This window comes from Miniopterus natalensis, chromosome 10 (genome assembly GCF_054644295.1).
Source record: "Miniopterus natalensis isolate mMinNat1 chromosome 10, mMinNat1.hap1, whole genome shotgun sequence".
In the NCBI taxonomy this organism is placed as follows: Eukaryota; Metazoa; Chordata; class Mammalia; order Chiroptera; family Miniopteridae; genus Miniopterus; species Miniopterus natalensis.
In genome coordinates, this window is record NC_142090.1 from 8,740,534 (window position 1) to 8,765,991 (window position 25,458).

Consider the following 25,458-nt stretch of genomic DNA (forward strand, 5'->3'; position numbering starts at 1 on the left):
AATGGGCGGCGTCTTGGAAAGAGGGGAGTCGGGGGGCTGCTTAGAGCTTTCACTCAACGCTGCCTGCTGCTGGCGGGGGATCGGGCAGCTCTGGGCTGAGGGCTGTCCTGAGGGGGGCAGCTGAGGCACTGGGCCTCTCGGCAATCTTTGGGAGTCAGGAGGCAGAAGTGAAGGGGGTCTGGGGGAGTCACTGGTGAAAAGGCTATAATTGCTCAAAGGAAGGGATTGTCTCCTGCCGTTGGCGTGGCCTTGGGGGAAACACTGTTTCTGTCCTCTTTGTCCCTGCCCTGGTTTCCCTGGGTTTGGTACATCGCGGTCTGATTATCAGCGGGGTAGATTCTCCCTCTCGAGGTAGAGACTAGAGAAAAGCACATTTAAGGGCTTATGAAAACCTGCCTGTGGGAGCTCAGGATTTCTTATGCAGCGTCTGAGTGGGCATTAACGGGGAAATAGGATTGGAAACATTTTAATTTGGATGGTTTTAAAAATAACTCGTAGAAGTTGGGATATTACAATTTTTGTTATTTATTAAGTATTAACTGTGGCGTGAAGCACAGTGATCAGGGTTTTACATGAACTCTCTTCTCAACCATCTCTGGGGTACATAATAAAAAAATAAAAGTATTTCTTTTTTAAAAGTTATTTTTAGACCTAAAGAAAGAAGGAACACTAAGAGGTAAGTTAACTTGCTCAAAGACAAGTTAGCTGGGAATGGGAAAAGCCGAGAGGTGGCTGGACTGGAACTTTTGCTGAACCACCATGCTCAGCTCTCAGGGAGGAATAAGGGAACATTTATTTTAATTTATCTTTATTGTTGAAAGTATTACAAATGTCCCATTCCCCCCCCACACACACTGGTCCCCTCTCCCCTGCACCCCTCTCCCCAGGCCTTCACCACACTATTGTCTGTGTCCCTGGGTTATGCATATATATGTATAAGTTTTTAGGTTAACCTCCCCTCACGCACTACTCCAGCCCCGCCTTCCTTGAGATTAGTCCGTCTGTTGCATGCTTCTATGTCTCTGGATCTATTCTGTTCATTACATTCCACATGAGATCATGTGATGTTTGTCTTTCTCTGACTGTCCTATCTCACTTAGCATTATACTCTCCAGGTCCATCCATGCTGTCCCAAAGGGTAAGGGATCCTTCTTTTTCACCGCTGCATAGTATTCCACGGTGTAAATGTCTGAGAAGATGCTTGATATGATTTCAGTCTTCTTGAACTTGTGGAGGCTTGTTTTGTGTCTTAACGTGTGGTCTGTCTTTGAGGCTGTCCCACGTGCACCTTGAAGAGCATGCAGCTTTGGGGTGAAATGTTCCGTAAATGTCAATGAAATCCATCGGATCTAGTATGTCACTTAGAAGGGAACATTGATTTATAAGTGTTTACTAGGCTCCGGGCACTAAGCTCTGTGATTGCCAAGCTTGTCTTATCCTCACAGCAGCCTTTTGAGGTAGAGCCAATGATCATCCCCTTGGAGAGAGAGGGAAACTGAGGCTCAGGGAAAGTGGGCATCTAGCCCCACGTTCATACAGCTAAAATATGATGAATAATAATGAATGGGGAGGCGCCAGTAAGTGGGAAAGCCTGAATTCAAACCCAGATCCCAGATCCCCGCTCCCCCCACTGCACGGGACCAGCCTCTGCTGGACAGGAGGACGCGCCAGGGTCAGTCTTCTGAAGTTTGGACTCTCGCTGCCCAAGTGGAGCCTGGGGGCGGTAGGGGGTGGGGCCCACCAGGGAGCCCCGCCCCCTCGGAGGCGGGGCCGTCTATTCCACCAATGAGGAGGCGCCGGGGGCGGGCCGCGGGCGCTCCGGCTCCGGGCCGCAGTTGGAGCGGCGAGAGCGCTCGGAGACGCAGCGCGGTGCCGAGGGGAGCGAGCCGGCTCTTCAGTCTCCTTCCTCTCCCTTCCCGTCGCCTCGCCGCCTTCTCCTCCCCGCCGGCGGACCGGAACTATGTGATCCGGAAGTTCCGGTGTCAGTGCTGTGTGGGATAAACAGTAATGGCGGAGGCTGCAGCTCCCGGAACAACAGCCAAACCATCAGGAGCAGGAGCGGCCGCGGCGGCGGTGGCAGCGGCCTCCCCCACCCCTGTCCCCACAGTCACCTCCCCGTCCCCGGGGGCGGGGGGAGGGGGAGGCGGCGGCGGCGGCGGCTGGACTAAACAGGTCACCTGCAGGTGAGACGTTGCGCGGCCCGGCGCCGGCGCGGGGAGGGGGCCGCGGAGGCGGGGTGGGGGGGCGGCCGGCGTTTCGCCGTCCCCGCGTCGCCAGGCCTCCCGCCCGCGCTGCGTCAACCCCCGCCGGCCGCCCAGGCCCGGCGCGCGCGCCCCGGCTGCGGAGCCGCCGCAGCGCCCGCCGCCCTCCCCGCGCCCGGCCGTGCGGCGCTGCGCGGCGCGCCGAGGGAGAGGTAGGGTGACTCCTCCCTTCCTTTATTGTCGCCGATCCCCCACCCCCTGCGTCCAGCTCCGCAGGTCCGGGGGAGGGGTGGCTGGCGCGGCTGGGAGCCGGCTTCCCCCGCGAGCTGCCGGGCCGGGTGCGGGCGAGGGGGCCCTGCCTGGCTTGCGGGGTCCCGCCGCCGTGTCATCGGTTTGAAACATCTGCTCGCGTCCCCGCCCCCGCCCCACCCGGAGAAGTAGCTTTTGTTATTTCTTTGTATGTTTATCGAGCCCGGCGGTTCCGAGCTTTGTCTTAGGAAGCGAGTGCGGGGCCGGGGTCGTATCCTCCGCCCTAAATTTTACGAGCTGCCGTTCCCTTCCCCGGGGCGAAGTGTTTCTCTTTTGAAAGCCACGCATTTTGCTGCTGGTTGAAGGGGGGGGGAGTCAAAGACCTCGAGTCCAGAGGGGGTTTGGCTTGGTTTGGTTTGTCGGATGAAAATTTTCCTGAGGTGGTCAGGGGATAGCGGGTGCGTGAAGGTGTGCACGCACCTTGCAGATGGTCGGGCTGTGTACATAGCAAGGTTAGGGCATTTAATTGCATGCTGCACTTGCACTTTAGAAATGTGATCGGCAGTAGAAGCTCTCCGTTTGCAAAAATCCAACCGAAATGCCAGTTTTCGCCTGCGTGGGGTAATTTATACACAAATACGTAAAGATATTCCTGACATTCCTGACATGCACAACTCGCTGTCCTAGTATTAGCGGCGAGCCTGAAGCCCTCCCAGTCTTCCATATGATGCAGTTAAGGCATGAAATGGGAAGCTTAATTACACTTATTTTCAGTAACGGAATGGAGAAAGCATAAAAGCGGCTTTAGGTCGATCCTAAGAATGGAATCAAAGGCGGTCTACCCGAGAGGAGAATTTAAAAAATTCCCGTCCATGTGACCGATTATACGAATCCGTTTCTCTTTACAGTGCTGCCGTTGATGATACATTCTGGTTGAATCTTTAAAAAAAGAATAAAGTGCTACAGTAACCTTTTATATTCCTGAACTCTCCAGCCATTCACCTTGCAGCCCCGATGTACATCCATACACCGAGCAAAAGTGATCTCCCTTGAATGTGTGACTCCTGTAAGGGCTTCATCAGTGCCTCCATTTCCCTCACCAGCCTGAGGCTCTAACCCCCTGACGGTCCTGCTCCCTGTACCTCGGGCCCAGCTTTACATCTGCACGCAGTTCATTGTCACTTCCTACACTTTACTTTCCCCTCCTAGGTACTTTTTCCTCTTTCCTGCTTCCCCTTTTCTAGTTCCTCAGTTTCCTAGCTAGTTCCCCCACCAGTGGGATGTCTTTGCCCATGAACCAGGTGATTTATGTACTTAAGAAATTTACATAGCTGACTAATCCAATATTTTAAAAACACACACCAAACTGGCCTAGATGTGCAGGCTTTCGTTTTTATTTTTATATAAACCTGTCAGTAAGCGGCTTTTGCTTGAGACAGGTATCCAAAAAAATGTGCAGGTTAGTTGATATGTCTTGGGTTTTAATGCTTGGCATTGTTTTCAGTTATTCTAGGTATCAGCAGGATCTCCTATTTTTAAAAACTATTCAACAGAGTAATATCACATGATATCTTCACTTATTTCTGACTTGCTCTCTCAAAGCAGGGCTCTCTTTCATCACCCTATCAGGAGGGCTTCACGCGGTACCTGGCATACTAGGTACATTCCTGGTGTTGATAAATCCACACCTAAAATTACCTGCTTTAATATATACCAGTAAGATTCCTCTGCTTTCGTTTAAAAACAAGCAACACTTGTACATTAGTAAAGACAACGGACTTAATGGGACGCGTGTCTTGTGTCTTTCTGGGACTGCCTCATTGGGTTACTCAGTGAATGGGCATTAGTGCCTGTAGTGAGAGAGCGGGATGCCGCAGGGAATGCAGAATGCACCGTGTTGTGAGTGGATCCAGTGTGTTTGACAGCGAGACCTGAAGGGAATTCACGACTGTGATGTCTTGTAGTGTTTGTGCCATTTACCGTCTGTCCCTAGGATTTTGATAAAGGCTATTTTCTTCTCATAGATTCAGAGTATAATTCTTTTAGAAGTATGTTGTTTGGATGATGGAGATTCGATTTTAACTGCTTGGGATTATCTCTGTTTTCTTGTTGGTTACTATTTTCTTAATATTTCTCTTGAAATTCTGTCTCATTGTGTTTAATTTCTGCAGCCTAAGAAAAACCGAAGTATAGCTTTCCCAGGGAACTGTGTTATGCTGCCCCCACCAGGCCGTTTTTCGTATCTGCTGTTAGAGGATTATTACCAAGGAGAGTGCTCTCTCCTAGTTTCCTTGAGTGTGTGGAGTTCAGACTTAAAAATTGTCACTTGCAAATTGTAGTTTTAAGTGTAGTTAGTATAGCTTAAAAATGAAATTCTTCAGAGGGTCTCTATCCAAGTGCTGATACCTATAGTTGAAATTTGTTACTTAGAACTCAAGAGTTTTTTGAAGGGATGGTATTGAAAAAGTTATCCAGCCCAAGGAAAGAAAAGTTAATTTGCTACTGGCACTATAATTCACCATTACCCCTAGCTGTCTTCTACAGTTTTTACTAAACATATATTATGTGTATAGGCACTGCCAGAGATAAAAGCAGAATAAAGCATGGTTCTTAACCACCAGGAGTTTACAGACTAGTTTGAGAAACAGGGTACATGCACTCATCCAAAAAAATCAAAGTAAGAAATGTAATAGATTAAGCGGTTAAATTCCAAATTAATAGTTTCTAATGTCTGTAAGTTGCCGAAGATATTGTTATGATGCCTAGAGGAACTGAACGTGCTTGGCCCTGTTCTCTCACAAGCCACTCTTGGGGTTTCTTGTAATGTATTTTGACCATGCTAGGTTTCCAAGAGGTACAGCAAGCAGTAAGGGGATTCTAGTCCATTGTACGTGTCTTTATTACCAGACAATGTCTGCTTAGAGTCATAGAATCTTCAAGGTGGAAGGAACTTCAGAAATCAATGGCTCAGCCTTTCACCGGAAGGAAGCGCAGCCTGGGCAGGGCGAAAGGCGAATGCGAATGGTGGCTTTTTGGTAGTGGCATTTAAACACAAGACAAAAGCACTTCTTTTGATTGGTTTTGTTTTGGGGAGAAATTCTTGGGGAGTGGATTTTCCTTTTTGTTATCAGCTACAACTTACGTTGTCATATCAGTATCTTAGACTTAACATAGAGATGGGTTGGCAAGAAGGGATTTCACTGTGAGGATTGTCTATAATTCTGGGTATACCAGCAGCCTTATCACTGAGACAAAAGGCAAGAACCTAAAACCCAGGCTATGCGTACCAAACAAACGTGAACTAATGCCTAGTACGTATTTGGCAGTGACTAATTAGGGCTTGTATTCTAGTGTTTCTGTTGATTCTGCAGTATCGGATGATTTGTGCCTGCTTGAATTCCTTCAGTGATGCCCGTTGTGGGCCTCAGGAACTTATTTCATTGCTGGGCAGTTCTGTTTCTCAATCCTTACGTTGAGCCAGATCTATGATAGAGCGTCCTGCCTGTGTTCACCTTGTCAGGAATGTCCTGGAAAAGGTCATTCCTTTGTCTTGTCTTGGCTTAACTTGAAGTCTTCTTATGGCATGATATCTAGATCTTTTTAATGTAATGTTTTAAAATTTAAATCTGATTCTGACACTTCTTGTTTCAAATCAGTCCTTCAGTGGTTTTCGTTGTTAATCCTCACCAAGACACATTTTTTTCCATTGATTTTTTTTTTTTTTTTTCTTGAGTGGAAAGGAGGGGGGACAGAAACATCCATGCGAGAAAAACACGTGGGTTACTTGCCTCCACATGCACCCTCACTGCTCGGGGTCAAACCTGCATCCCAGGTATGTGCCCTTGACCAGAAATTGAACCCAAGACCTTCCGTGCGTGGGGTGATGCTCTAACCACTGAGCAACACCGTCAGAGCAATTCCAGCCCTATCTCTCCCCCCAAGTTTGCCCCTGTTCCCTTCATTCTTGTCATGTGCTATATTATGCTCTTGTCAGAAAAGTGCTAATAGCCCTGTCCAGTGTGGCTCAGTTGGTTGGGCATTCTCCTGTGCACTGAGAAGTCGTCAGTTCAATTCCTGGTTGTTCAGGGCACATGCCCATGTTGCGGGCTTGATCGCCAGTAGGGGGCCAAGCAGGAGGCAGCCAGTTGATCTCATGGATGTTTCTCTCCCTTTCCATTCCTCTCTTAAAATCAAAACATTAAAAAACTTTATGCTAATAGGCCATGCTACACTGTCCTGGGCCAGCCAAACTATTTGTTGACTTTTATTTTTACTCTTTCATTTTGGATTCTAGAGAAGTCTTCACCCATCATGGATGTCGGAAACTAATACCAGTGTGGGTGTTGCAAAAGTGTGAAGGAAGTGCCATGCTGAACATTTAAGGTGCCAAGTATTAGGGAGTTGAGGTCCTTGAAGCAGCTGATTGAAGAAACCAGGTTAAAGTCAGCAGCCGTCAGATAGGATTCCTGGAAGACAGAATTTGACATAAAGAAGTATCAGAAACCTAAGTGTAACAGCAGAATGAACGAGACCATGGCAGAATAGGATTTAAGAACAAACCTGAAATTCCAAGTATTTTGCCTGAGGTTTAGGAGCTACCTGCCCAGCTTGATCTCTAGTTAATATTTTATCAAGCCTTAAAAATACATGCATCTCTGACAAATTGACCCCAAAGGAACTGAAGGTCTTAGGCACTTTTGTCTTACTTAGAATGTGAGAGTGAAAATGTTCCCGCTGGGGATGGGGCAGAAAGCAACTGTATTCAAACAGTGACACTGTTTCAAATGAATAACCTATTTTCAACTGTGGATACTTTTATAGATACTCGGAAGCATGATTACTCTGTAGTGTTGATTACAGTGTAGTTATTTTTGACTTGTTGAGTTGTTTTGCTAAGTTTTAATCTTCTTCATTTATGCAGTCAAAAATGATCTGTTGGCACAGCAGCTCAAATTTGGGTGACAAATAATGGCTCTCAAGCAGCTTTAAAGGTTGCAGAAAGGAGCCCTGTTGTTGAGACAAGTTCAAACCCAAGTCCCATTAAGTTAAATCTAATAATAGTTGAAATTAGGTTAATATAATTTGATTTCCTACCATGTTTTTATTTTGTTATGCACTGTAGTCCTAGGGCATTTTGGGATCTTGATAACTTTCCACCAGGATGCTATCCTTTCTATGTTATCAGCTGTGAATATCTACTTGCAGGGAATCTTTCAGTAGGACCTTCCACATTTTAATTGGGGGCAGCATTTTTTTTTTTCTTTATTTTTAGAGAGGAAGGGAAGAGTGATAGAGATCTGATCTGCCTCCTGCACACCCCCTACTGGAGACTGAGCCCACAACCCAGGCACGTGCCCTGACCAGGAATCTAATCGGCGACCTCTTAGTTCAAGGGTCGATGCTCAACCACTGAGCCACACTGGCTGGGCAGGGCAGCTTTCTTCAGGGCTCCTTAGGTGAATTTATTTTCTACGTGTCATTCCAATTAGTGGGCAAGTAGAATATGCTTACTGATATTCTACCTACACCCAGGAAAGAGGCACTTTTTCCTTATGCTGTACCAGCCCTATTGAGGTGCATAATTGGGGAGGTGTGGCCTGCCAAAGTTAAATCTACATGTACCTGCTGAAGAGAAAGACTAGCCCAGCCAGCGTGGCTCAGTGGTTGAGCATCGACCTACAAACCAGGAGATTGCGGTTCGATTCCTGATCAGAGCACATGCCCTGGGCTGCAGCGTCCATGGGGTGGGGGGCGTGCAGGAGGCAGCCAATCAGTGACTATTTTGTCATTGATGATTCTCTCCCTTCCTCTCTCTGAAATCAATTAAGAAAACAGACTAAAGAAAAACAAATCCTAACAAGTCAGTGATGGATAAGGGGCGTGTGTGTGGTTTTGGTTCTACTCACTTTTCAGGATTAAAATAAAACCCTTATCACTTCCTGATCCACAGTGGTTTAGAGAAATGCAGATTGCTGCTTGCCTTAGCCCCCTCTCGGCCCCCACCCGCAGTTACAGATTGGGTCTGAGGTAAGGTTCAAAGTGCGCATTTCTAGCAAATCCCCATGTGCTACTGGCCCTGTTCCACTGAGGAGCCACTGCGTCATGCTCTGGCGCTGGGTTTGGAAACTGCCAGGTAGGTACACCTGTGCTCCTTCACTGCGCGGGGGGCAGTCTACTGAACAGGCACATACAGTGGTTCCCTGTCTACTTGTGCAGCAGGTTTTGTTTGTATTTTCACATGTGGCTTTAAAAGAATTAAGAATGTTTCTTTTTAATTTTCTTTATTTTTATTTTTCCACCATAACCATTTATCCCTATGCCCTCTGCCCCTCTCACCCCCCTCCACCCCTGTAATCACACTGTTTCTTGCTTTTTTATCTTTGATTTAAAATTTTTTTTTTTTTTAACCAATGGAGCTGCCTTTCTGGCTAAAGTTAGTGAAAAACAAGAAGGTACCCCACTAGGGCTGTAACATGAGAACATTGGTCAGACTTACCTGGAGAGACAAGATTAATGACAGCCTCAAAGTTTAAATCTAAACTGGTACAAGTGCCTACAGGCAGCCCTCCTGTGGTGCCCTAACGGATAACTTTATGGCCATGGTCTAGTTTCCCTCCTTTATGTTTATTTTACATGTTCATGTAGAATGTAATTGTAGATATAGGATTAGTATACAGCACTAGTGTGTTACTGGTGGAACATACTGCTCATGGATTCTTTGAGGACTGGCTTTCATCTTGTGTAATCCAGCTTTGTGGTTGTTTGTCACAGGTATTTCATGCACGGAGTTTGTAAGGAAGGAGAGAACTGTCGCTACTCACATGACCTCTCTGACAGTCCGTATGGTGTAGCGTGCAAGTATTTCCAGCGAGGGTACTGCATCTACGGAGACCGCTGCAGGTGAGGATCTGTTTACCAGTCAGGTGTGTCCAGGTCAGGAGTAGATTGGGACAGGTTGGGAGAAAAAATGAGTAAAATGCATAATCCCAACAGCTTTATAATTTATAGATTTAAAGTGCTTTGAAATGGACTTCTTAGGAATGTTAGTGCACTGGCAGAAATCCCTTACCTGGGAGGAAAGTTATTACATTTTAGAAAATGAATTTGTAATACAGTTCTAAGTTTAGTTAACCTCTATTCATTGAATTGATACCATAATCCTGTTAACTTTCAATTCAATGATAGTGTGATCTGCTTCAGATTGGGTAGAGCTTTCCTTTCTATTCCCAGTTCAGAAAGTATCTAGGTGTATTAATATGTTATTTGTTGATGTTACATCCCCAAACTTAGCAGGTTAAAAACACCAGTTTCTGGGCTGTCTGCAGTGTGAGGGTGGCTTCACTGGGTGGTTCCAGCTCAGACTCAGATTTATAGTCAAGATTTTGGCCAGGGCTGCCATCATCTGAAGTCTTGATGGGCTGGAGGGTCACGGTTCAGATGACTGCTAGTGGGATAGTTGACTCCTCACCACAGGGCCTTTCCTAGAGCTCCTGGTGTGCACTCACACTGTCCTAGAGCAAGTGGTACAAGGGGGTGCAGGGACAAAGCCGCAAAGGCTTTTATGACCTAGTCTCAGAAGTCACACTCTTGCTTCCCCTGTGGTCTGCTTACTACCAGCAAGTTCCTAAGTCCAGTCCCCCTTTCAAGAGGAGCCAGGTTGGGCCCCGCCTTTTGGCCGGAGGAGTGTGGTAAGACAGTTTGGCAGTGTCATGGCTAATTTTAGTATCCTGTTAAAAGAGAATTGTGTCAGCTCTTGGGCTCAGGTGCTTAGAGTTCAGAAGACAGAAATTATTTATGGGTGAGATGTTAGCATCAGGTCATCCCACATCGTTTTGCTAGGAAATTGGTAAGAACAGAGAACAAGAAAAGGTCCTTCTTGCGTGGCTGCAGGAGCTTAGAAATGGAACTCCTGGTGTCGGGCTCAGTGGTCAGCAATTTGCGCTTTTTTTCATTGTAATATTTTTGGAAAGGGGAAAATGGCATAGTGACACTCCTCAAAAAATCCCAGTATGCCCTTTTCAGTTTTTTTTTTATAATAAGGATACAGCTCCCTCTCTGGGGAGTGATGTCGATTTCAGCTGGGTTTAGCCCTCATGATAAAGTGAAAGGAGTTTGGGAAACCTATGTACAGTGGCATCTCAGTTTTTGAGTGTGATCCGTTCGGAAGCCCGTTCGAGTTCTGAAACATTGGAAAACCAAGGGATCCACAGCTGACAGCCGGCCTCAGGACCTTGCCCTCAGCGGAAGCTGGGGGGCATGTTCGACTTCCGAGGCGTGTTCGAAACCCGAAGTATTTCCTTCCTGGTTTACGGCGTTCGTAACCCGAAATATTCGTCCACGGAGAGGTTGGAAAACTGAGGTACCACTGTACTAGCTCTGCCTGAAAGGAAAGTTTGGTTACCATCGCCTGGGACAGGCTGATACACAGGTGATCATTACAAGATGGGTTATAGACTAGGTAAGGAGAGAATCTTGTGGTGGGCCTGGTTCTGTGACTACTGGTTTTTTTGTTTTGTGTGTGCGCGTGCAGGTTTTTGTTTGTTTGTTAAAACTATGCCTGGGGAGTTTAAATGTACATTTCATTCTTAGTCTTTAGGAATCTTTTTATACACCTTGGCCAGTGCCCAGGGATTTCAGGTAATTTGAGTCTATCCAGGGATAGTTTATAGTGAAGGACCACATCCTAGCTCTAGTTCCAGCAGTTCAGAAGCGGTCCCACCCTGGTGTGTTGTAGTGGTGGTGCGGTTACCGAATTACGCAGGTCATCATTGCCCAGGACCAGGACTGTGCACATTGCAGGGCAGCTGCATCCTTCGTCCTCACCCACTGAAGGCCACTAGAGCTCCTCCCAGTCATTGTTTCTGAACACTCCCCGATACGAAGCTTTATTTTGGGGTACTGACATTTGAATTTCATATAATTTCTTTGTGTGTCATCAAATGATCTTTTTTCAACCATTTAAAAATGTCGCCCAGCTGGCATGGCTCAGTGGTTGAGTATTGACCTATGATCCAGGAGATAGACACATGCCTGAGTTGTGGGCTCCATCCCCAGTAGGGGGCGTGCAGGAGGCAGCTGATCAATGACTCATCATTGATGTTTCGCTCGCTCTCCTTTCCTCTCTCTGAAATAAATAAGGACATAATAAAAAATAAAGTGTCACAACCATTCTTAGCTCTGGATTTGGCCTGAGGGCCTAGTTGGCCATCCTTGCTTGTAAGGTGGCCCATGCTTCAGTGAGCCACTTTTGAAATTACATTTATCTGGGTGACATTGGTTAATAACATAAGTTTCAACTGTACAATTTTATAATACATCCTCTATATTGTATTGTGTGCTCAACACCAGGCTAGCCTCCCCTGTCACCATCTATTTGACCCCTGAAACATTTTTAGTAAACATCTTTCAGAATTGTAGTCCTGCTTTTTCCCTCTTCTCACTTTGTCTTATTTGTACTTTATTTTTCCTGGTGCTTACAAATCTTCACTCAGAATACATTTTATATAGTCCCACACTGCACCAAGGGAATAACTGTGCCTAAATAGGCAGACATGTGTTCTTGAATGTCTTGATCTACATTTCAATACTGTATTTTCTCAATATAATCCCTTAGAATAAAGTTGGGTTTATTTGATACACATTTCTTTTCCAGAGGAACTCTTAATTTAAAAAGTTAGTTAAAAATAGGTTTTCATTTGATAGCAGGGACCTCTTTTATTCACATTTGACTCCTCAGTGGATGGTACGGTTCTTGATGGGGCATGGCACATGGTTATTACCAGGCGTTGATAAAAAATCAACCCAGTATATTTACCTCCAATTTTAGTGTGTTCTTCTATATACCCACAGAAAACTAGACTATTTGAAAGCAAGAAAGCTTATGTACAGATGTAGACTTTCTAGCCAATGGCTCTCTGCTTTCAAAACCTTAGCAAACCTTGTTGATTCCTTGGTAAATTGACCTTAAAACCAACATGCACTTCTTTCAAAAATGTTCTGTTATTTGCAATTTGATAACTAGATGGTGATGAGCATTCTAGTCCTGTCTGCTGAGGATCTGTTCAGTCCTTTGCCCTGAAGTCCTTAAAATGAACATGGCAGAGGGGAAGAAGAACCAAAGGTGGTGTCGTACCTGTTCCTTAGACTTTATTAAAAATTCTAATTTGGTTGATTTGAGAGAGAGAGAGAGAGGGAGGAAAAGGTTGATTGGTTGTCCCACATCTTTATGCATTTACTGGCTGATTCTTGTCTGTGCCCTGGCTGGGGTCCCGCCTGCAACCTTGGTGTATCGGGGTGATGCGCTAACCCTCTACCCAGCTGAGCTACCCAGCCAGGACTGTTTACACATCTTGACATTTAATTCCCAAAGCCCTGAAGCCTTTCTGTTTGCGAAGGGGGCATTTAAATTAAAGCCTGTCTTATTTGCAATGCTCAGGTTCTCTCCTAACTTACAGGCTGTGAAAATAATTAAAATACTTTTCTGCAATCCTTTTTCAAACCAGGGAATTACTTAGTTTGAAAAGTGAGGATTTGGGGCTAGATTTCCAAGGCTCCATGTAATTCTAAAATAAACTTCAGAGCAGTGCTTCCGATGGAAGTTGGTGTGATAGTGGAAACGAGCTCATTCTGCTGTCTAGTATGGTAACTACCATCTACGTGTAGCTCTCGCATACCTTGAAATGTGGCTAGTGCAAGGGCCAAGGGACTGAGTTTTAAATTTCATTTAAGAGTCAGTAGCTAGATTTGGCCAATGGCTGCTGTAATGTACAAAGCAGCTTTAGATTCACATTAGACCTGGGACACCACTTACTTGACAATTACACCTTCTGTGTCACCTTTAAAATGATGAGTACATCTTCACTCTTTTAGACTATGAAGTGAGACAGTAAAAGTGAAGCATATTAATGATAGCTCCTCCCCTCGGCCCTCATTTTGCACGATTCCAGGCTGTGGAATAAGTGCATCAGGTTTCTGTAGCTGAGTGCAGGATATTCAAATGACTTGTATTGCAAAGCAGGCTACCTACTGCTAGGTAGGAATATGAAGATTTGAGATAATAGGGTAAAAACCAGCTCAGCAGTCCTTTATTGTAAGCTAAAGGACAGTCTTTAGTTAGGTCCTACTTTTGGAGATGTAACACATGACCTGTGGTTAGTATTGCCCAATTAGTTATGTAATTGCAAGAACTGCTACATACATACTGTAAGTTACGACAGTTTAGATTGACTGCATACATCATTCATTATGTCTGAATCTCTCAACATAAAATGCTCAAAGAATTGTGAGGATTTTCCCAGGTAGGAAGTTGCTTCTTGAAGGAAATAGTCTTTCCTTATAATTGGAGATGTGGTTTAATGATAATTTTATTTATTTATTTTTTTATTAATGATAATTTTAGAGATGAGAATCTGGTGGTACGAATTTGGAAAACTGAAGGTCATTAGGTGAATGGATATAGGAAAAGAAAAAACATTTTTATAATTTATGAATACCATTTTTAATAATGGGAGCATTTTAATTTGTATTGGTAAAATGTTCCACATTTATATGTGTTGAATTTGAGTGCCATCCTTGCTGTGGCCACACAGTCTCAAGTTTCCTGTCCCCTGGTCTGTGGCCTTGATCCTCAAGTGTGATCCCTGGACCAGCAGGGTGAGCATCATGTGAAGGCAGAGTCCTGGGCTCTCCTCCAGACTTAGAAATTAGGAATCTGCCTTTTAACAGTTTCCCAGATGACTCCTATGCACAGTAGATTAGAAAGAAGCCAAGGACGGGTCAGGGAATATATTCCATCTACAGGGTTCTGGTTAGACAGTGACCGCTGACTTTAATTTTTTTTTAATTTTTTTTTTTTTAAGATACGAACATAGCAAACCATTGAAACAGGAAGAGGCAACTACTACAGATCCTACTGCAAAACCACCCCTTGCTGCTTCCTCAAGTCTCTCCTCTGTAGTTGGACTGATTGCTGAAATGAGTACGGGCGAGTCTGAGTCAAGAAATTCAAACTTTGCAGCTGTAGGAGCAGGTTCCGAAGACTGGGCAAACGCCATTGAGTTTGTTCCAGGACAGCCCTACTGTGGCCGTAGTGAGTATTTTGAAGAAAAAAAAGTCGTCGGAGGGCTAGATGGCAGCTCATCCCTTAGCTGAGTGTCCACAGCCCTCCGGTAGCCAGTCTTCACAGAAGCGTAATCTTAACAGTATAGATTGGATTACCCGAGACTTGCAGATAGAAAGAAACTTTGAATCCCAGTAGTATTGAATTTAGAATATTGAAACCCGAAGCCGCCTTTTATCAGTACATTTGCAGGAGAAACGCATAAGAAAGCTCCCCACCCCACGCCCTTTGCAAGCCTCATCCCAGAAATATCAGCATTAGATAGAGTTCATTTCTTCCCAGAGTAAGGAAATTAGTTCAGCAGACCATTCTGGAGTTTACTTGAAGTTCTTTTCAGTTGGGCTCTCAGTTTTTCTGCCATATCCATTTTGGACCTTTATCACCCTCTCGAACATTTTCAGCTGCCCCTTCTTGCACCGAAGCGCCCCTGCAGGGCTCAGTGACCAAGGAAGAGCCAGAGAAGGAGCCCACGGCAGTGGAGACCAAGAAGCAGCTCTGCCCCTATGCCGCGGTTGGCGAGTGCCGCTACGGAGAGAACTGCGTGTATCTCCACGGAGACGCCTGTGACATGTGCGGGCTGCAGGTCCTGCACCCAGTGGACGCTGCCCAGAGATCGCAGCACGTAAAGGTAAGTTTTTAGGGAGATACTATGCTAATAGGTGAGAGGCCTGTATTTTCCCTTTCACAACATTACCTTTCATTTCAGGGAAACGTTTGGTGAATTGAATGGTTATCAGTCAGTAGGGATATTTTCCTTCCTGGGCTTCTTGAATGAATGCTTTATCAAAAAATCAAGGGCCTCACACTAGGAGCTTTTTCTTTTTAAAAAATGTTTTAATTGATTTTTAGCAAGAGGGTAAGGGAGGGGTAAGACAGTGATGTGGGAGGGAATATCATATATCATACTGACCTGCCTCATGCTTGCCCCCTGCTGGCGATTGAGCCCGCAACCCAGGCATATGTCCTTATGGGAATCAACTGGCAACCTGTCCGTTGCCGTGCACTGAGTGATGCCCAACTGGGTCACACTGGCCAGGGCTAATTGTACACTTTAACCTAATGAATTACATCTCAATAAAGCTGTTTTTTTTTTTATGTGCCTGGCACAATTGTCACCTAATAAATACTGGTTTCATTCACCCTATTTCCTGACGGGTTATAAATTCAGGCCTTACTCCCAATTGCATTTTCCATCTAGAAACCAGAAAGTCAACAAACTTAGTATGAAAACTGTCTTTAATGAGGATGACAGCGGGGGTTGAGCTGCAGGATAAAGAAAATTGGGTCAATTTTCAGTTCCTGAAGTTGAGTCCTCATCGTGTGACTTTCTAGTAATGTCAAGTCCCAAAATGTCAGTGCACCTGCCCTCGCTTGTGAACAAAGCTGCTTTTACTGTCGAACTGGGAACATTACCTCTTCAGTTGACTATTTGGTTCTCTGAACATGAGTCACTGTCCAGTTGAAGCCTTGCGTCCAATGACTTGGTTACACTTCTCTCTCCACTTTTTCCAGTCTTGCATTGAGGCCCATGAGAAGGACATGGAGCTCTCATTTGCGGTGCAGCGCAGTAAGGACAAAGTGTGTGGGATCTGCATGGAGGTGGTCTATGAGAAAGCCAACCCCAGCGAGCGCCGCTTCGGGATCCTCTCCAACTGCAACCACACCTACTGTCTCAAGTGTATTCGCAAGTGGAGGAGTGCTAAGCAATTTGAGAGCAAGATCATAAAGTGAGGCTCCTCCCCATCTCCGTTTGTGCTTTCTATTTTGGGGAAGAATTTAGTATCTTGTGCCAACTTTCAACCAGATGGACCGCATTTAAATGCATGCATTTTATCTTGAAATGGGGTGCTCTTCTAATTGGGATTTCTTTGTATTTCAGCTAGCTTCTAGGTTAGTTGGTATATCTATTTGAATGAGGAAACCCTGTGTATCAGTTAGTAGGATCTTCGTGCTTTTTCTGAGGAGATTGTGTTTAATGGATTAGCCCCTTTAGGCCCAGTGAACAAACGAGCTCTGAATGTATGTTTCCTGGCGTTTTACATTTTCCACTTTCTATTCCATCCATGAAGCTAGCCAATAATCTACCATCCTTTAAAGATTGTTCTCATAACTGAACAAAACGACATAACCTAAACAGAGCAAAGTTACAAGAAATAAATTTATTTAAACGAAAGAAAAAGGAGTCTGTGTGAAATGTCTTCTTTCATTTATTTTAACCTAAGTTCTACTTTTTAAATGACCTGGCTAGCCGTTGAGTTGAATTTATAAAGGAGTTTGTCCTGCTTCAGAGGAAACGGTCAGTTGTGTGGCAGTGTTGGGAGCCCTGCAGGAGATGCCCACTTGCCTCGGGTTAAGTCCTTAGGTCTGGAGGCGACACACCGGGGTGTGCCCTTGCAGGTGGGCCTGTGGGGAATGTGCACTGCAGCCTGTTCATTGTTTCCCAGGTCCTGCCCAGAATGCCGGATCACATCTAACTTTGTCATTCCCAGTGAGTACTGGGTGGAGGAGAAAGAAGAGAAGCAGAAACTCATTCAGAAATACAAGGAGGCGATGAGGTATGCGCGCCGCGGCCTTTCTGCAGGGCCCGGCCAGCCGGGCTCGCTTCGAAAGGAGCAGTGCTGCGTTATGTACTCCTACCTCCTTCCTGCCCTTTCTTTTACCCCGTAACGCCCATCGTGTGTCCTGCCACAACACAGGCCTGGGGTGCGAGCCCGGGACCGTGTTGTAATGACGTCCGTGCTGCTGGTAGCTCAAGCCCCGTGCCTGGGGTCCTGCCTCTTTCTGAGTCCACGTTATAGCCGCCCTGTGTTCGTGTGCGGGGCTTTCTAGGTTTCCTGGCTGTGGATCTGCTGCAGTAGAGCTGTTGAGCAGCGTAGACTTGAACAGTGTCTGTTTTAGCTGGTGTTTCATGCGTTAGCGCACACGTTTGAGCACACCTTGGGGCGGGCTGTAAATGGACGTGCCGGGTCCATCCCTGCCTGTTTAGAGAAACTGGGATGCTAGTCGCACCCAGACCTGAAATCCACTGTGAATAAGGGCTGCGATATTTTCCTTTCCAGCAACAAGGCGTGCAGGTATTTTGATGAAGGACGTGGGAGCTGCCCATTTGGAGGGAACTGTTTTTACAAGCATGCGTACCCTGATGGCCGTAGAGAGGAGCCACAGAGACAGAAAGTGGGAACATCAAGCAGATACCGGGTAACTCTCACTGTTTCTTTTAAAGAAGGGGAAATAGCACGATGTCAGTTGAGCCCTGCACAGATTGGGGTAGGGGAAGGAGAAGAAAACCGCTCAGTCTGGGAGCAAGACTAGAGCATCGAAGCAGGAAACCAACCTCAGGAAACTGGGAGGGCTGTGAAGGGAAGAGCTAGAAAGCCTAGAGCTCTAGCCTACACCTTGGCATCAGGTGACGAGGGGAGGAGCTGGTACCGTGGAACCCTGAGTGAGGTGGGCACGCCACGCCCTCTGGTGTGCTGGACGTTTCGCCTTAGAAAAGAGGCTAGAAGACCCCACTCGGCAGTGCCACCCCTATCACGGCCTTGTTTCTTACAGGCCCAACGAAGGAACCACTTCTGGGAGCTCATTGAGGAGAGAGAGAACAGCAACCCCTTTGACAACGACGAAGAGGAGGTTGTCACCTTTGAGCTGGGCGAGATGTTGCTTATGCTTTTGGCTGCAGGTGGGGACGAGGAGCTGACAGACTCTGAAGACGAGTGGGACTTTTTTCATGCTGAGCTGGAGGACTTTTATGACTTGGACCTATAGCAGCTTTGCGTGGCGGGTGACTGGTCTGCTGAGCCCAGACAGTGGCTGTCCCCTGCGGTGGTGTGGCAGTGCCCGTGTCTCCTAGGCAGGCCTAGCAACTCCAGGTGCTGTCGTAATACTTCTACCCAGGGCCTGTCTTCTCACTCCCTCCCCTTCCCCAAGGAGTATGTTGTTTTCTCTGGTTAAAAAGTTACAAAAATAAACCTTAAAGTTAGTTTTTTGTAACACAAATTTAACTGTCAGACAGTTAGCGTAGGTGTGTTGCGTCATCTGTTTTCAGCCAGATTCACACAGTTGGAGGGTGTCTTAGGGACCTGCGCACTCGTTCTGAGGACCCCGGTTCGGGAGGCGCAGCACCGGCCCTGCTGTGGGTCAGTAGGGGTGATGGGTGAAGGATCTGAACCGTGGCGGTCGCCTTGGGCTACAGACTTGAGGCGGACACTTGAGGTTCCCGATGAAAGCTGCACATCTGTGTTTTTATCTGTTCCCTACCCTGCAGTCCCCACCCCGCGCACCTGTTCTGTGGTTTTGGTCTCTTGTTTAATTGCACACAAGTAATAACTACTGGGTAACCATAAGCAGGTGCGAATGTGTTGAGATTTTTACTGTGTTTAGTGTGATAGGAAAATTCTGAAAGAACACATATAAAGGATATACTGGCGTAAAAGAAATGCAGACTTGAGGTTGACTCCCAAGAGCTGATCGACTTGGCATGTGTGAGCGTGAGTTGCGAGTGTGTGGTGAGCCTCTCATCCCTGCATAGACGCAGTGTTCCTAGCCTTAGTGGAAAACCTTGGTCTAGTGTTTCGGCCTAGCGTGGCACATAGATCTTCCAGGACAAAGCAGTATGTCGGTAGCTGTTACTAGAGCAGTGCTAGCTTTGTCTCTATAAATAAATGGGCTTAGCCATAGAGGTTAAAACTATCTGGTTATCCCATATATGAACACAAACTGGGCCTTGGATACACGGTTGTATTTAATGCTTACTGATCTCTTACCCTCTCCAGTTCAGGCACCTTTCTGCAAACCCTCCTCGTTTGAGGGGTTCTGTTGTCGGGTTTTGTGTTTGTTTTTGTGGGTATTTGCCTCATTCCATCCCTGTGCTTTGCAGGTAGCCAGACGTGATTCAAAACTGTGTTCTAAGGTGTTTCTTGTAGTGGAGTCATTGGTTTGCAGTAATAAGTTATGCTTTCCCACTAAAGGGGGGGGGGGGGTTGGTAATCCATGAAGACAAGCTAAATTGCTAGACTTCCTTGATTGGAGAATTTAGCTTGCGTTTTGTTGCTGTTTCCTGAAAATAACTTGGAGATGGTCCTGAGTTGTCTCATCTACCGCTGTGATTCCTTGGATCCACCCGTCCTTTCACTTTAAGAAAAACCAAGTCATTGTTACAGAGGTCTCTGTATTTTACAGCTGCCCTTTTGTAAGAAGCACTTTTCCCAAATAAAACAATAAAAAAAAATCATCGGTTGTCTTTCTGTCCTGTGTAATGAGCTGTTTGAAATGTGCACAGTTTATTTCTTTCATCAACTCTGATAGTTCGTCAGTGAGCCAGATTTCTGTGGATACAGTTTTGTTGAGAAGTGACACCTCTTAAGACATCTGGCCTGCTGAGAAATGTGTGGGATAAAGAGGGAAACCTTATCAGCAGGATCATCAAACCTATTATGTTTTACAATTTTCAAGAATAGTCCTGGCTGGTGTGGCTCCATGGTTAGAGCATCTGTCTGCGCACCAAAGGGTCTCAGGTTTGATTCCTGTTTAAGGACATGCACCTGGGTTGCGGGTTCCATCCCGGCCCCGCTCGGCTATGAGGGGGAAACAACCAGTTGACCCCCCCCCCCCCCCATTCTCTAAAAGTCAGTGGAAAAAATGCCCTTGGCTGAGGGTTAACAAAATCAGGCTGCTGAAAATGTCTCTACCCGGAGGGGTTGTGTCTGTCGACACTGTAGTCGTAGTAACAGCTGGAGGGGTCCGAGTCATCTTTCTGTGAGCTCACGGGCCAGCTGCTCCTTCCAGAAATGTCAGAAGTCCACCCTAAGCTGCTACTGATGAGGCTACGCTGGGGACCACCTGTGCCCCCAAGGGTGCTGGAGAACCTCAGAGACCTGGTGCAAGTGCTGGGGATCTAAATGGGGGGAGACTTCCACTGCTTGCTTTTTGGTGTCTGGAGGGAGCAAGAGACTCATCAGGAACCGCCCTGTGAGCATATCTGAGTCGGGAGAATGGTCTAGGTGTGATGAGAGCACCTGGCCTTTAGGTAGGTTTCTGTTTGGCGCAGCTCCCCTTCTAGAAGGCAATGGAGGCTCATGTTTTAGCCAGTCCACAGTGGGTGTTGCTACCCTGTCACTGCACTGACAGCCCTTCAGCGTGGTCGCTGATTGCTAAAAGGGCTGGGACACCAATAGTGACAAGCGAAACATTCTCATTTGCACAAAATTACTATCTCAGCCTCTTCTACCACCACACAAGAAATAATGCTTGCTTCTGACACTCCTGTGGGTATAGATGGATTTTTTTAAATGTTTTTATTGATTTCAGAGAGAAAGGGAGAGAGGGGGAGAGAGAAATATCAGTGATGGGAGAAACATCACTGATCGGCTGCCTCTTGCATGCCCCTGACGGGATCAAGCCTGCAACCCGGGCATGTGCCCTGACCAGGAATCAAACTGTGACCCCCTGACTCATAGGTCGGTCGATGGTCAGCCACTGAGCCACGCTGGCCAGACTGTAGATTCTGATTTTGAAAAAGGTTGGGGAAAAGGTAAAGCAAAGACTGCCAGAAATGGGGAGAGGGGAGTGATGACCCTGGTAAGGTGCTTATAGATAGTGCTGTCTGCTTTCTGGGTGCACAGTATGGCTGCAAAGCCCATTGAATTTTCTTAGGCTGATGTGATGGGAGCGGAAGTGACGTTTCCAGGTGAAAGTCTGCAGAGCCAGCTCGTGATTTACCTCATGTTCCCCATTTCCACGGCAGCTGACCATGTCTGAGAAGGCGGCTGTCCCACATGCTGAATACAGTTTGAGGAGAGGTGGAGCAGGGCACTCGGCTGGCCGAGTGACACAGCCTGAGCAGGGAATTAACCTTGGGGTGAAATGCCACTGAGATTTTGAATCTTTCTGTTGACATAGCCCATCCTGTGTTGAAATCCTTTGCTGAAAGAACTTTTTTTATAAGGAAAACTAAATAAAAAACAATGTTAAGCACCTTTATTCAAGATAATCAAGTAAAAAGTAAATTCTAAGGCGTTTGAATCGTTGAACAAACTTTTATGGTTGGACATCACTACATGGTATGTAGATGTTAGGAAACACATTGCGAACTATTTGCTTTTTGGCCTACACTTTGGCAATAAATATTACTACTGGAAACGTATACTTTTTAGAATGCGACTTTGTGCTGTAGTTCAGTGTGTAGAAGCATGTATTTAGTAAAATTGTTGTTGTAAATAAGGAAGCTAGAAACTTTTTAAATAGCCCTCAACCACTAGAAGCAGTTTGCCGGTTTCAGAGGCTTGAGCAGCAAAGACGTTTACCTCTAAGTGAGAAAAGAATTTAAAGTGTAAACAGTAAGTCCTTTGTAAGTAATATCTAAAGTGGTTAACACCGTATCACTGTCTCCGAAAGTGGCTGCTTTATTTCCACAGTGTCTAGCACTTAGACTTCACAAACGTTTGAACAGCCTTACATTTTATATTGTAACTAGGTGCTTATTTCTTCGTATCACATGACAGGAAGCGATCTTTTGCTGACAATAGAAAATAGCCAGACTCTTACTCCTCCAGACTAACCAGGTCTCTATTGCTGCTCCCTTACAGCGCGTAGAAAAGACGTGTAGCACGAGCTGCCTGAACAAATAAAAGTATTTTTAGGTTCAACTGATGCTCTTAATTTTCTTTTAATCGTCTTATTCCCACGATAAATACTTAGAATTGAAGAAATTGACTTCCACAAGTCTGTACCTACCTCCGTCTGTTAACGGGGAATGTAATCTAAAAATGTGAAACTGAATTAGTAAGAGAAAGGTAAAACTTGTTTAAAGGAAGCCTCATTTCTGATGATAAATTTGCCCTCTTAAAAAGGGCTTTTTAAAAAATGTAGATACAGATAACTTTCTTCCCCTTCCCTTGCCTTCTGTGTTAAAACTACTATGTTTAAAAAAATATTTTTATTGATTTTAGGGAGAGAGGAAGGGGGAGAGAGAGACATCAATGTGAAAGCGAAACATCGGTAGCCTGCCTCCGCACGAACTCTACAGGGAGTGAGCCCTGGCAACCTGGGCATGTGCCGACTGGCAACCTCTCGGTGCACAGGACGATGCCCAACCACCTGAGCCACACCGGCCAGGGCTGGATAACATTTTTAGTAAGACAAAGGTAACCATTTGTTTCACAAATATTTGAGTGCCTGCTGGGCACAATGCCAGGACTGGAGATGCTCTGAGTACAGATGCAACAGAAGCAGTGCCCGTCAGTAATCCATGCCATCCCCTCCACTTCCCAGACTTCTTTGCACTTAAGTTTGTGCCTTGTGACTCAGACCACGTTTGCGTTTTTCCCACCTGCCAGGGAGACGTTGGGAGCCATGTGCTGAATCAGCAGTTACAAGGTGAGGGCCTATTGTGATTTAAAAATAACTACCATTATTGAATGCATAGTGTGCCAGGTCCTGTACGTAGCACGTCGTGTAGCTCTCGTTTCATCCTTACAGCAGTGTGAGCTAAGTGGCATCTCTGATTTATGATGGAGGAAGCCGAATCTTGGGTAAAATCATTTGCCTCTGGTTTCATAGTTGCTAAGCTGTGGAGCAGGCTCTCCTGGAGGAGGCCAGACTCGAGTAGACTGACCGCCCTGCGCAGTGGACTTCACCCCCATCATTCCACCAAAAGTGTTGCCAAGGGTCTCTGCTGTCCTTCCTGCCAGTTTGGGAGTTGCAGGAAACTTCATTTCCTTGGCTTCTCAGAGCAGTTGGCAGAACTGGTCACTATTTCCCCCAATCATTAGCATTATTTTACACCAGTGTTCTCAGACTGTTGGTGGTGAAGGACCAGTTATCTTTCATTTTTCATTTCCAACCCATCATGGGCCAATGCTCTTGTGAAAGACACTAAAATTGACTTGTTAGAAAAACGAAATGAAAAATGCCCTTAGTAAAATCCCAGAGTTGTTACTGGGTTTGACGTAAAGTTGGATGTTGTGGCAATGCCAAATCGATAAAAGTTTCCAAGTGCCCTCAATGGCCAGTTCCTCTGCCGTGGGCTGGAAATAGTGTGCAGACCACTCCCGAGCAGCGTCGGCTGACACCACCTCTGGTTTCTCCTGCGGTGGTGGCTCCTCCTCCCTGTAATCGTGGGCATTTGTATTGAGAGCATCACTAAGTGGCATCCCAGGGGGGTTAATTTCTTTAAGCTTTTCTGTAATTACAATTTTTTTTCAATGTGCAGCATATTGACAGTGATACATTGGGGGGGAAATCAGCTCTTCTAATCTGGCCCCCCCCCAATGACAAATCCTTTATTGTTATTCCTCACTGGAGGATACTTTTTTCCATTGCTTTTTTGAGGGAGAGGGAGAGGGAGGAGAGAAGCAGCGATGTGAGAAGAAATGCAGGTGTTAAGGGTGAGTGGTAAGCGTGCGGGAGGCAGCTGATCAATGACTCTCATCGATGTTTCTATCTCCCCCTCCCTCTCTCTGAAATCAATAGAGACATTTTAGAGAAAAAAAAAAAGGTAAGTGATAAGTAAATGCAACTTACAGGTCAGGTGAAGAGGGATCTTTGGGTGATTTTGCAGAATTATCACCTATTCTCTGCTCCCTATTGTACTTCCACTTTGGCATTCCTGGTGCTTCCAGTCGTCAGCAATTATTTTTGGGTATAAATTAAACAATGTATTGTTAAGAAACTACATGATGTCAAAACCGCCTTGCAGCCGGCAGTGTTCTGCTGAAAGATGAGCCATCTGCGTGAATCTTGTGAGCACTTGCGCATGGTCACTCAGTAATTGAGCACAGCCTCTTGAATAGATACTTTTGAAAATGAAAAATCCATGCCTTTGCTATGGATCCTCAGACTCCTCTCCATCCCCTGCCTGGAGGTTTGCAAACCGCCTGCAGGGAGCTCTGACTTCCCGAGCCCTTCCCATCCTCCCTCTAGCCCTCCTGCTGGAGTGGCGGGTGGACTGCAGCGGGGCTTGCCTTGGGTCACCCTTGTGACCTTGCACGTGAGCGGACGGGTTTCCGCGTCACTCCTGCTGGAAAGGAAGTTTCAGACAAGCGCCACATCCCCTGCGCAGAGAGGACTGGCCTCTTCCACCCCCCTGCGCGCGTCTTGCCCCCTTCAGCTTCTGCGATACCGAAATGTATGTGCGAGAGCGTGTCTTGGAATGAGTTTCTCTTTCTGTGTGGAGGAGGCGGAGGGGTTAATATTATGGAGCCCAAACCTGATCAGAGGGAGTGTAGAACCTCAGTGGTTAGAGGTTCGAAGGGTCACGGGTTCGATTCCCAGCCAAGGGCGCATACTTGGGTTGCTCACAATCTATGAACAATGAAACAGCCACCGAAAGATTTTCGCGCACATGGGAATGTACTTGACACCGGTGAACACAATATGGAGACATTTACAATTTTTTTATTCCCCTGAAATGTCCCTTTTGTAACTTAATTTCACATAACTTTTTTACCAACTGTATAATTTTGGGGACGTGAGAGGAAGGCCAGAATCCAGCCAACACGCAGCCTTGTGAGACCACAGCTAGAGAGGAGCCTGCCCGAGCGGCTGCTCAGCTGCAGAGTAGAATCCAGCAAAGCCGCTCCGCCGCCGGGGGCTCTTTAAGTCCCTTTCAAGTGTCCGCAAGCGTTACTGTCACAGCCCTGCCATTTCAGCAGAAGCCCAGGCCGGCTAATCACAGGTTCCTGGTGTTCAGGTGACTTGGTTCTCACGTGTCTGACCTGTTGGTAGGAATATTTCTATTCCAGAAAATCCCCAGAGTGCATAATCCTAGAAGCTGATGAGGCTGTTGGATGTGCAGAGAAATGAAGGGAAATTGGCGGGAGCCAGTAATCTCATATCCTGCCCAGCCTCTGTCTTCAAGCACTCAACAGCCACACGGGACTAGTGACTATGCAG

The 25,458-nt window shown here is 46.2% G+C and overlaps 1 protein-coding gene across 1 annotated transcript; it reads left to right on the forward strand.

Moving 5' to 3' along the window:
• Nucleotides 1-1,847: 1,847 nt before the first annotated feature.
• MKRN1 (makorin ring finger protein 1) lies at nucleotides 1,848-19,928 on the forward strand. Its single transcript, XM_087820980.1, has 8 exons — nucleotides 1,848-2,183; nucleotides 9,222-9,350; nucleotides 14,309-14,538; nucleotides 14,970-15,196; nucleotides 16,081-16,295; nucleotides 17,013-17,123; nucleotides 17,628-17,766; nucleotides 18,121-19,928. The coding sequence occupies exons 1-8, from the start codon at nucleotides 2,008-2,010 to the stop codon at nucleotides 18,331-18,333; spliced, it is 1,440 nt and encodes a 479-aa protein (XP_087677106.1). The 5' UTR covers nucleotides 1,848-2,007; the 3' UTR covers nucleotides 18,334-19,928.
• The last annotated feature ends 5,530 nt before the right edge of the window (nucleotides 19,929-25,458 follow it).

Coding starts and splice junctions, on each gene's coding strand:
- MKRN1 (XM_087820980.1), top strand. CDS start 2,008: ATGGCGGAGGCTGCAGCTCCCGGAACAACAGCCAAACCATCAGGAGCA. Junction 2,184..9,221: donor ACTAAACAGGTCACCTGCAG/GTGAGACGTTGC, acceptor TGTTTGTCACAG/GTATTTCATGCACGGAGTTT. Junction 15,197..16,080: donor AGAGATCGCAGCACGTAAAG/GTAAGTTTTTAG, acceptor CACTTTTTCCAG/TCTTGCATTGAGGCCCATGA.